Below are 12,249 nucleotides of genomic sequence, written 5' to 3'. Positions count from 1 at the left end.
AATTTGACGCACCTTGGTATGCACAAAGAGGATAGAGTATCAAAGAGAGTTAGTAAAAAGTGGCTACAGTATATTGATTGCCATCTTTCGACACAACTTTTGACACAACGAGAGGCAACCGAAGGTGTAGCATCATCTAGGCGAATGTATGACTCTTGATGGTTCATTTTTTAGGGTTCCTTACTAAAACAACAGGAACCCTTATGGTGCGACTCAGTTCGTCTGTCTGCCTGTCTCTCACATTATTTTTCTTAGACTTTACATGTCTATACCATAGAGTACCTAATTGTAGGTTCATGGTCTATACCCGGATTTATATACATTTACATTACTTGATTTTACTTTGTGCCTTTCTTTAGTAAAGCACAAGCAAGCAAGTATGCCAGGATTGCTGTTTCGATACGCTCCTTTTAACAGGCTAAATGCGGAAACCTAAATGCTCTAAATATTAACTTACAATGTGTTTACTTTTTAATTTTCTGGTTTGAGCAGCCGATATTGCGGTTTTGCAAATAGATCTTGGTACGTCTAGTAGTCGTAATTTGTAAGTAGGTATCTAAAGTGGAGAAAGTTTACCTAGAGAGTCGAAATTAAATAAATAGGTACGTATTAATTTTTAAGGCAAAAATACTTAAGAGGGCTTTCGTGTTAAAAATAGTGAAATCGCAACCGAGCGCTCGATCATACCGTGTGTGGTATCAAATTAAAGGGCTTTGCGAGTAGTTTATAAATATATATCACATTATAGAACTTTTTCTACTTGGTCTAACAAAATATGAGAAAATGTCCAAAAGTGGTAATAATTGTACCGGTGAAGGCTCGTTTTCAAAAAATTGGCAAAAATCAATAATAGCAATTTATAATCACTAAGGCATAACAGCAATTTAAGTAAACGTTGCAGATTAATTTAGTACAAAACTTACTTCGATGTGATGTAGATTTTCAAAGAAATTGTCACTTAATTTTAGGTAATTTCTGAAAAAAATTTAATTCGTCTTAGGCTAGTTTACTCTTTTTCAAAAACTTAAAATAAAAATCTAGTCTGAAATGATTGTGGTACTGGTACAGGATATACGAATTATAAATTTACCCGTTTTAATATTCAAAATTGTCCAAATTTTACAAATAAGATCGACTGATTCAGCTCTATACGTGCGTTTTCTAAACGTGCATTAGAGAAAAAATCATAATTAATTTAGTGAGTTAGTTTTCAAAAATCCAGTCTTATAAAAATCAAGATAATAAGATGCTCTAACTGGAACTTGAATTAAATAAATCTATTGGATAACGGAAAGTGTAGTATTTCACCGACTAAAACTATCAATTTTACATTCTTTTGACGTTTTTTTTGAAAGCAGCCTTAAACACATACCTAACTCAACTTTGTTAGAACGAAGTTTTAAAGTTTAAATAAAAATAGACATTAAAGTAGGTAAAACTAATGGACTGTAACCAGCATCAACACATGCAAATTAATTTACTAGGCTAGACCCGCCAGAGCGTATTAACCTTACTATGAACTAGGAAAACTTTGCCGCTAAAAAAGTCGCCTCCATCAATTGGCAGCTTGAAAATAGTACGCCACAATATTAGTTCAATTTTTTGCCACCCGCAAATAAAAGGTTGTCAATTTAGCCCTTGCGCCTTGCACCCTCTCCCTCATTCACTCGCGTTTCCGCTTTCCCGAACGATATTGAACGAACTAAAATTAAACGTCATTTTCGGCAACCGCTCACTCACTTGCTGCATGTTTTGACCAAAATCCGACAAATATGTCGAAAATGACTAACGTAAACTCTAGTTTGGCTTACGAAATATTGTTGTACTTGAATAATTTTTATTTGGGCATGTTTTTCGTGTGCGAAGTGGCCATTGGGATCTTGAAAGCGATAAATGTGTCGTATCCAGAGAACGCCTTGCTCACTGAGACTGGTATTTTCGGCGCCTTGTGTGTTATTGAGGCATTCCGCATATTTTTGGGGCAGAGAGGAAACTTGTCTAGTAAAAGTAAGTAGGCGCTTGAATATTTTTGTTAACTAGGCCATGTTCATTGAGAAAAACCGATAATGACGTCACCCATTCGCAAAATACGTCTAGTATAGTCAAAAACACTTATCCTGTGTCGTTATTTGTTTCAGAAGTCCCAGTATTTTTTTCAGTGCTCCTCACAATACCTTCAGCTGTAGGAGTTTGTTACTTCCTCATCTACCAAACCTACATAATCCGGCTGGAATACATCTGGTGTGCAGTGATGCTCATGTTTCACGCCTTAGAGATGGCCTTCGCCATTCTCTTCATGTTTACAGTGTGCAAAAACCAGCAATATGAATAGAATAAGTTCCAAAGTACCTCAGTGCCAAAGAGATACTAAAATTGCCAAAAGCTTATGGACTGAAAAAGTAACATTCCAATTTTAAAAACAGTGGTTTTCTGTTCAAAACAGTCTCTTATTATATACACATTATCTATGAGACAATTAAAAGAAACTTGTTAAAACATAATTATTTAGTAGTAGTTAGGTAACTAACTATATGCTTTATTATATAGCCTAAGTATTATGTAATTTATATCTAAAGCCGCGTATCGACTGCGCGCGGCAAACCATCGAACATTGGCTCGCGCGGCGGCCGCGCAATATGGGGACGGGTCCGCCGCGCGCGGCAGCTCGAACATTGGCGCGCTCGAACGTGCCGCGCGGCGAACCAGTTCGTGTCGGTTTTTGGTGGCGCGGCAAAGGAGCGTCAGTGTGTTGTGCGCGCGCAATTGGGACGGACCTTTTTATTGAGACGCGCGGCAAGATGGATAACGAGAAGTGTCGGCATTTGATTAGGTTATATGGCTTAAAACCTAACTTATGGAATAGTAAATGCACTGAATATCATAATAAATCTCTAAGAAGGGATGCATGGAATGAAATAAGCGTAGAAATGGTTGCCGCGCATAAAATGAATGTTTGTCACGGATCGCCTGCCGCGCGCAGCTGCCGCGCTATATGAAAATGAAAGCTTTAAATTGGCTCGCGCTCCAAAACGCAGGTTTGGCGCGGTCGAACATGGCTCGCGCGGCAGCCGCGCGCAGTCGATACACGGCTTACGTGTTTGTTGTTTGAAGCTTACTAGGTAATAAATACACCACTGTCAGGTAGCCTTAAATTTTGGTCATAAAATGATATTAGTTATATTAATAGTCTTAACTCAATGCACATTTTGTATCCAAATATTTAATAGCTTTAATAGCATGAATATACAAATATAAACAAAATATACCATTTATACATTTTTACTCACATTACATACACAAACTACTGATTAGTCCAAGAGTAAATACATAAAGATACCTATCTAATTTCAAAGTCAACATTAATTTACATTATGTACTAACCCTGTATTTGTGTGTATTGGTGAAGATGATTAGTTAGATGTTAACTGATAGTCAGCTTCTAAAAAAAAAATCTATTGGACCATGATAATGCAAAATTATAGTTGTGACAAATATTCTGACACAATACCAAAATATTTAGCTATGTTTTAGGTCATATATTTATTTCAACACAACTGTACTGCCTAAATAAATAAAGGAAATTCATACTTATTAAATCTTTTATTCTAAACTTTCTACAACATATTTACATTAACTATTCAGTGGGTGGGGTGATGTGTTCTGGTAACTTCTGACATTCGACTTTAGTGACTTTCAAAGCGCAACCTTCCGGAAGATTCCGTTCAATATATTCCAAGTATGTGTCGCAGGTGGAGCCGGTGAGTCTTTGGAGATGGATGAACCTAAAGTATGTACGGATCTCATACTGCACTTTGTGCTTTTTGTAAATGTGGACACATCTGAGGAGGGTGTGTCTCTCTTTTTCAGCTTTTCTGGGTGCAAAACTGCAAAAAGACAAAACTGATTTAAAGAAGACAAAACTCTGGCAGGTTCTTGTTTGCAAAAGTGTTAACAGTTAGAATAATTTTAAAAAAGAAAATAATACAAACCTTTTCGTCACTTCAATTCCTAAATGCGACGCGGCAGCAACACAGAACCAGGAGTAACTGAGCAGGACAGCAGGATCTATGCCTCTCATTTCCAACTCAACTTTTTTATACAACTTGTCCAGCTCCACTGTGCTAGGGATGTCCTGGATTGTCTTTGGTACTGGAGTAGTCGTGACAGTTGAAAGAGGCCGAAGAGTGGCATAGTTTGTGGCTATGGTGCTCCTGATCAGTGGTGATGTCTTCCAAATACCCTGAAACCGTGTTTGTTGTGTTAAATTGTTTAAAAACTAGTTTTCTAATTATAGTTTATGAACATTTTTAATTGATGACTCTGATTATATGTTGAATCACCTCAAAATAACATTTTAAAGTAAAATATAAACATGATAACTAGTTTGAGGTTAGAACTTGTTTACCTTTAATACATTCATTTTTATTTATATGAGATGCTTTTACGACTAAATACAATATAGAGATTATTTTAATTGATTGACGAGTCTTTAATTATCTTATTCACAACAAAATAATTGGATCCTGGAGACTAAACCAGACCCGACCCATCCACTGACATCTGTCAATATCAATGGATGTCTACAACAGTGTTACCATTTCAAGACGTAATGTGATAAATAAGGCTACGAACACACCAGTAAATCTCTATCATTGTTTTAAGAAGATTAGTAATATTTCCAAAAGCAAAATACAATTATTAGAACAAAATCTTGCAAAAATATGTTGATATTTATGTTGTATTTAATGAGTTAAACTATGTAATTATTTAAAAATCAGGCTTTTCCGGCTGCCGCCTTGAATAAAACAGGAATAAACCAAAATTTCAATTGAATATTCACGTCCAATCCAAGTAATATTTTATAAACGTAATACATTTCTATGCACTGGCTGGACAAAACCAATGTATGAATGGAGTCCCAGCTTTATAAAATATTTTTTGTTATAACAACATTATTGCTAAAACGTCAAAATAGATTGAGCTCTTCTTGTCTTGTCTTGTAGTATACATGCAAAGATTTTCTAACAAAACAATTTTAAATTATAATATTTGAACTACAATTCGCCGGATATTTTGTTTACAAACAGTCACTCACAGCTGCAACAATGGTTGGTTCATTGGTTCTCATGAAACTATTACATTGCAGGCGTTTACGCCATGGTAATTGTAAGAATAAAAACACTGAAGACTCCGCAACAGCTCATCACTCCAAAGTAAAGAAGGAGCCAAATGCGCTTGAAGACTACACATGCAGAGTGTGCCTTAAGGGAGGTGATATTCCTCTTTATGGCGAGAATGCACGTACCGAAATTGTAGAGAGCTTGAATATATTTGGAGGCATTGAAGTACAAATAGACGATATGTTTCCGAAATATTTGTGTGCACCGTGTCATTCTCTGTTAGAAGGCGCGATTCTATTTAGAAAAACTGCTCAAGAATCTGATCAGACGCTCAAAGAGGCTACGGAACACGATTTAAACTTCAATGATAGTGACCACAACTATGATGACACAGAACACAAAGTAGAGGTAAAACGGCTTTACCATTGCAGACGTTGTAATATAGATTTCAACCTATTTCAAGAATACAATGAACACAAGGCAACTGTAGAACACGAGAATATGAAAATAAGATGTCGAGTATGCCACAATTTGTATTCGGAATCATATTTGAAAAAGCATATGTTGTTGCATAAACCAGAAGATGTTCCATTCGTTTGTGATATCTGTGGTAAAAAGTTCATCATGCAGGGACAGTTCACAAGACATCGGTTGACACATTTCTATGACTTACCATTCAAATGTTCTCTTTGCCCATACAGAGGTAGATTTACGGAGTCGTTAAAAATGCATATGAGAACTCATACTGGAGACAAGCCTTATCAATGCTCAGAGTGTGCGAAATGTTTTATAAGTAAAAGTAATCTTAACAAACACATGCATGTGCATAAAGCAGAGCATGATTTTAAATGTGAAACATGCGGTAGAGGATTTAACACAAAACGGATGTTAGAACTTCATTTCAAAGTTGATCACACCGGCATTAAGGACCACCTGTGTAACATTTGTGGTAAAGCATTTGGGTATCGGAAACAGATGATGAAACATCAGCTGAAGGTACATAAAAGGGAGAAGATGAGAACGGGCAGAATGCCGTTGTATTTACAAGTTGAGTCGTTGGAAAAGAGTGGGATAGAAGCTCCTATTTCTGATAATGTTGCCATGTAAAATATGCTGATGGTGTTCAAGGGTAATGATTCAAATTATAGAAATGTTGCTGATGGTATAACTCAGCAATTACTTCCATGTGATGTTCAATTATTTGTTTAGTTGCACTAGTTGCCTATAAATAAAATATTAAAAGAATTATTGCTTTTAATTGCCTAATACATATTTCCTGGTAACATATTCTAATGTGAGGATCGCCTAGCGTGTCTCCATTGAATGTGGACTGCACGAACCAGTCGACTTCTTCATTTGACCATCTCTTACGAGCCCCACCCCAAGCGCGTTTACCATTCATTCGCCCCAAGATGATACACTTCTCCATATTATGCATTGGTGATCTTATGATGTGACCGAAAAATCTAAGGGTTCGCTCCTGGCATATTTTGGAGAGGCATATTGTGGTAACTTATTATCAGATACTGAAAGATAATAAAAACTACTACTCGTCTACTGACGGCGTGTCAAGCCGTCTTTGCCAATGCCGCGATGGACATATGTAGGTAGTTTCATTATTGCAATGAGGAGGCACACTGACATTTTATCCCGCCAGGTGGCGCCTGTGCAAGTGCCTAGGCATGTCACTGTCATTCATGTGTGTGAGAGAAAAAAAATCATCTTCTCACGCTCACATATGAAATCCTTTATCTGTGCAATGGACTAATAAGGTGACGCCATCTGTCATAACCTTTGAGTGTGCCTCATTAATAAACTGTAGGTACCTCGACGAGTCTAGTGGACGCCAACCTTCATGCTTTCTCTTTCAATTGATTGCAAATGGCCAGTTTGTCAAAAAAATGCCGTATGAATTGTCAAAGTGACTTAATTTACAATAAACATTTATTATATGATTTGTATGCTCTTGGGAAAAGTTCAACTTACAAAAGCCAGCTATGGCAAACGAGGCTGAAGAAACGATTCGCAAGCTTAGCACGCATAAAGGCGTAGCCGGCGTAATAGTTGTCAACGGTGAAGGTAAGAAAATGCGGGTTATCGCGCCCAAAAAGCTCTTTCTCAAACATGCAATGAAATATTGTCTTTACGTTCCTTAAAATGGGCTGGGAAGTATCGCTTTTTGGGCGCAACAACTCGAGAGGACTGTAAAGGGATTTCATATTATTTTTAGGCCTAGGCCTGCAAAGTAACTTTTTTTTATAAAATATTGTCCTTTAGAGCATTTTATTTTATTTCATTGTATGTTTGAGAAAAGCACTATACATGCCTCGGCGTGAAAACGGATTCCGGCCTCGTACCCTATCCGGCCACGCTCGCTCGGCCGTATATACACCGAAATAAAATGTACGTGTTATGATACTTATGAAGTCTGAGCGGCTATTCGTTCATTCGTACACCGATAAAGGTATGGAAGTCAAGCATTTCTGCGCACGAACGAATGAATGCTCGCTCAGAACACTATGTGAAAACACAGCTTTAAATGCCATGAGATCCTTATTTTCTTTTGATCCAAAATTCCAACACAAATTCTGTTAAAAAGTTTGGGGTTTGGCAAAACTTTAGTTTTTACTGGACAACGCCATGAGTGCCACGACTGTCATAAGGTTTTTAAGTTTCTACTTATAATTACTACTTCTTCATCGGTTCCTCGTGGCTGAGTCGCGATCACATGAAGTCGTTATTTTGTGCTCTCTCCGTACGGTTTTCTGTAGTCCTAATAATAGTTATTTCTAGGTTGGACTGGTTCTTTCTTAGGGTCCCCCCACATCTAGCGTCTCGCGAGCGTCGCGCCAACTGTGACGCCGCGTCGACTGGTTCCCGACGCGACGCTCGCGAGACGCTAGATGTGGGGGGAGAAGTCGACTGTATAAGGACCGACCGGATTAGGTTAAATTGTGGCGTAGGTGAGAAGCTGGCAACTTGTCACTGCATCAATGCACAATTTCGTTTTCTTTCAATCTCTACGCCAAGAGTGGTTTCATACTACTAAACTTGTAGTTTCATATGCTCTGCCTACCGCTTTACGGAATACAGGCGTGATTGTATGTGTAATTTCAGGCATCCCAATAAAGACGACCCTAGACAGCCACGTATCAGTACAATACGCCGGTCTCATGGGTTCCCTCGTCGACAAAGCCAAAGCGGTTGTACGTGACCTCGATCCCACTAACGAACTGACCTTCCTGAGGATCCGGAGCAAGAAAAGTGAGATCATGGTCGCGCCGGATAAGGACTTTATTTTGATCGTTGTGCAGAATCCTGTTGACTGAGGCCCCATTTGGATTGTTCAAGAACTGATGACGTTAGTGTTACGTACCAATGTACAGTCACGTCTGAAAATATCGATAGAAAACGTAGCAAACATATCTATAGACCGTGTTATTCGTGACAACGCGCCTTGACTCGTAATATCAAGTTATTAAAGGATAAATGAAGCAATCTGTGCGTCATCACGTGTGACACGACCTTGTTCACCAAGTAATAAGATGTAGTATACATATTTATGGCACTTCTACAGATATTTTCAGACTTACTCTGTTAGTAAAGTATAATAATTAAAGTTCTTGAACCTTCTAAATGGGGCTTGATTAACGCTTTGATGTTTCAGCCAATGATAAATATTATTTAGATTGTAACAGAAAGTGTTTATTTAGAATAGTATTTTAGTTTTAATTATTTATGTTTTCTGTAATCATGATTGTCATATATTCTTGATTATAATAGTGTTGATACCTTTCGCGGTGAGGCGAGTATCATATAAATCTCTGCTAACTGCGGTAGATGATGTTGATGATGTTGAGTGTTAAGTGTATAAAGTTTTTTTGGACGAAATTAATACAGTAGTTGTAACTTGTTTAGAATTCAGAATTATTATTATTACGGCACTCATTTTACAGTTACAATAAATATTTTCTATCTTAAAATCTTTGTATCAATAGAAAAACCAGTTCACATGTCAATACGTTTATTTCACTAAGTAATCTTAATAATACAAAGGTCACACATAGAAAGGAATGGTAATTGAACTAATCACTTCACCACTGGCCCCTGCCTCTAAAACCGCCACGGAACCCGCCTCTCCCCTAAAACCGCCCCTATTTCCAAATCCTCCTTGGTTGCCCCCGAATCCTCCTTGGTTGCCAAAACCGCCCCTGGCTCCGAAGCCGCCCCCGTTGAAGCCGGCCCTCGGTCCGCTGGTGCCCCAGCCGCGGTTGCCCCGCTTTGCCCCGTCAGGTCTGAAGACAGGGGTACTTTGTTCGCGTTGGATGTTGAAGTCGCCTGCGTCGACCACGCATAAGGCCTTTACGCAGTTGACGAGCTGTGGATGAAAAATATTGTAAGAAATATGAAACTTTTGTGGTTATTTACCCGATTCACGCCAGAAATAAAGACTAATTAATATATAAAGAACGAATGGAAGTTTAAAAGAGAATAATTTCCTGAAGGCTAATTCATGAGCCTTTTAGTAGTAGTAGTACATAGTAGTAAACACTTTATTGTACAGAACAAATTACATGTACAGAGAATAATTATAACGGTTATGTACAAAGGCGAGCTTATCCCTTTAAGGGATCTCTTCCAGCTAACCTTAGAATAACTGAGAGGAAAATAGATGGTAGACAAACACAACTAAAGTGCATCGGTATATATACAGGGTGTCCCACGGCGATGCCACATGGAGGGAAAGTACCTTAAATATCGTAGATAGCATATTTTGCTGAAAGAAGACTTCATTTTATTTTCGAAACTTAGTAAAAGTGCATTCAAATTTTTTTAATTTTTACTATGAGGACTTATACAGGGTGTATTTTGATAGCGGGTCAGTAAGGCCGGTATGAGATCCCGTAGTCCTACATGAAAATAGTCTAAGGGGACCATCCATCAATTTCAAATCTATGAAAAATGGCATATACAGATTTTGGAAAAAACATACAGGGTGCGAGAAAAAGGGCATTTTTGACAAACTTTTTTTTTTTGACGCCAATCGATCCCATTCCTATCCAGTATCAAAAGCTTGTATGGGACCAAAAAAAAATGTCTGGCTAGAAAAGTCACAAATCACGAAAAACTTTTCCCATACAATTTGTATCAAAAATTTTTTTCCACATGGTATTTTTATGATGCCAATCGATTCCATTCCTATTCAGTATCAATAATTGCTTAGGGGCCAACTCACGACAATGCACCAAAAAAAAAAGTTTGTCAAAAATGCTCTTTTTCTCGTACCCTGTATATTTTTTCCAAAATCTGTAAATGCCATTTTTCATCAATTTGAGATTGATGGATGGTCCCCTTAGACTATTTTCATGTAGGACTACGGGATCTCATACCGGCCTTACTGACCCGCTATCAAAATACACCCTGTATAAGTCCTCATAGTAAAAATTAAAAAAAATTGAATGCACTTTTACTAAGTTTTGAAAATAAAATAAAGCCTCCTTTAGCAAAATATGCTATCTACGATATTCAAGGTACTTTCCCTCCATGTGGCATCGCCGTGGGACACCCTGTATACATCCCTACTCGTGCTCCGTGGATCCTTTCTGTTCTGATGAGGATAACCGCAAAGCATACGGGTTCCATACGGATTGGTTTAAGTTACATGTACGTTTGGAACACTTGGCAAATTTCGAGGAAAGCAGCAAGCTCTTTTTTGCGTGTACTTAACACAGCAAAGGGGAGTCACACACTCCCCGTACAAGTTTCTAATGGGTTGGCAACGCGCACGTGACACTCCTTGAGTTGCAGCCGTCTATAGGTGACAGTGAACGCTTTCCATCAGGCGGACCGTTTGCTTTGCCACCGACATAGTATAAAAAAGCAGTGGCAGTAAATATCTCTTAGACAGATGTATATTCTCCTTAAGTCCTCACCTTCTGTTCCGCCGGAGAGAACTGCAACGCAGCATCAGGCTCAGCAGCGGCTCGTTCTACCAGCTTCTCGATGGCGGGCCGGAGAGCAGTCACCATGGCAGCGACGCGAGGCGACATGTCGAAGTTCAGCCAGTTGTCCAGGCGAACCATATCGTCGATCTAAAATTTAATTTTTAGTTTACTCTTAATTTATTTCAAGTCATAGTTTACTTATTATTTATTAATTTATTTCACTGAGGGGGATTTAAAGGAAACATTTTCACAGTTAAAAATGCTCTGGGAACAATGAGATAAGCATTAGGCACAGCTAAGAAGGACGAGAAAGGAGGTTTTGGAGATAACCAAGGAGGTTTTGGAATTAAGCAAGGAAGTTTTGGAGATAACTAAGGTTTCTGAGTTAACTAAGGAGGGTTTGGAAACAGCCAAAGAGGCTTTGGAAACAGACAAGATGTTGGAAACTACCAAGGATAATTTAAGAAAAGAGTCGAGAAGGTTTTGGACACCACCAAGGTTTTAGACAACCCAGGAGCTTTTGAAACAATCAAGGAGGTTTTCAAACTAGCAAACTTTGACACATTTTGACGGATATCGATATGACCGGGTGGCTAGTAAGTTATGACATTAGCCACGAATTCTTGACGACTCTCCTAGTCTTTAACACTAGATGATTTAGTAACTTTTTCTTTGATTTACCAGATCTTTAAGGGTTTACTCACCCACTCAACCTTCCTGCAAGCGAACAGCAGTAGATGCAGTGGCGCCACCATAGTGGTCTGTTTGCAACTAATGGCGCGGGTGCGGACTTTCTCGCCGAACACGAAGAGGGGGGACGGGAACTTCTGTTCGAAGTTGCTGCAGTTGACTGATGTCTTGTGGATGAGGGCTGGCTTGCCTTCCGTGGTCAACACCTAGGGGGAAAGTAAAAAGTAAGTTGTAAAAGCGCTTTCATTTTATGGGAAAACCCAGACAAAACTATATTTGGAATGGGATACATCAGAAAACTTTTGTCTCAGAATGTCATTTCCATCATCATCATCATCATTTTAGCCATTAATCGCCCACTGCTGAGCATAGGCATGTGTACGCCACTTATCCCGGTTCTGGACTAAGGTATTGGATGTATGCGGTTTTGTAGTTGTAGCTTTTATTATGTAAATATATATTTAATTTATATATTATATATTTATGTCATTTTG

General features: G+C 38.3%; 4 protein-coding genes across 4 annotated transcripts in view; 2 read left to right on the top strand and 2 right to left on the bottom strand.

Moving 5' to 3' along the window:
* The first annotated feature begins 1,564 nt into the window (after positions 1-1,564).
* On the top strand, positions 1,565-2,568 carry LOC125238345 (transmembrane protein 216-like). The gene is made up of 2 exons (XM_048145644.1): positions 1,565-2,007; positions 2,139-2,568. The coding sequence occupies exons 1-2, from the start codon at positions 1,773-1,775 to the stop codon at positions 2,330-2,332; spliced, it is 429 nt and encodes a 142-aa protein (XP_048001601.1). The 5' UTR covers positions 1,565-1,772; the 3' UTR covers positions 2,333-2,568.
* Positions 2,569-3,585: 1,017 nt separating this feature from the next.
* LOC125238343 (28S ribosomal protein S10, mitochondrial) lies at positions 3,586-4,555 on the bottom strand. The gene is made up of 3 exons (XM_048145643.1): positions 4,406-4,555; positions 3,990-4,240; positions 3,586-3,884 (listed from the first exon to the last, which is right to left on the bottom strand). Exons 1-3 carry the CDS (start codon positions 4,418-4,420, stop codon positions 3,635-3,637), a joined length of 516 nt encoding a protein of 171 aa, XP_048001600.1. The 5' UTR covers positions 4,421-4,555; the 3' UTR covers positions 3,586-3,634.
* A 2,562-nt stretch (positions 4,556-7,117) lies between these two features.
* Positions 7,118-9,081, top strand: LOC125238453 (dynein light chain roadblock-type 2-like). Its single transcript, XM_048145806.1, has 2 exons — positions 7,118-7,199; positions 8,238-9,081. The coding sequence occupies exons 1-2, from the start codon at positions 7,118-7,120 to the stop codon at positions 8,447-8,449; spliced, it is 294 nt and encodes a 97-aa protein (XP_048001763.1). The 3' UTR covers positions 8,450-9,081.
* A 46-nt stretch (positions 9,082-9,127) lies between these two features.
* Positions 9,128-12,249, bottom strand: part of LOC125238314 (dosage compensation regulator) — a 35,898-nt gene continuing 32,776 nt past the window's right edge. Inside the window, 3 exon segments of the mRNA XM_048145607.1 lie at positions 9,128-9,498; positions 11,054-11,212; positions 11,770-11,961. Of these exon segments, the coding sequence (XP_048001564.1) occupies positions 9,178-9,498; positions 11,054-11,212; positions 11,770-11,961 (672 nt within the window). The 3' untranslated portion in view covers positions 9,128-9,177.

Source organism: Leguminivora glycinivorella, chromosome 23 (assembly GCF_023078275.1).
Source record: "Leguminivora glycinivorella isolate SPB_JAAS2020 chromosome 23, LegGlyc_1.1, whole genome shotgun sequence".
NCBI lineage: Eukaryota > Metazoa > Arthropoda > Insecta > Lepidoptera > Tortricidae > Leguminivora > Leguminivora glycinivorella.
This window is presented reverse-complemented; position numbering and strand designations above follow the sequence as displayed.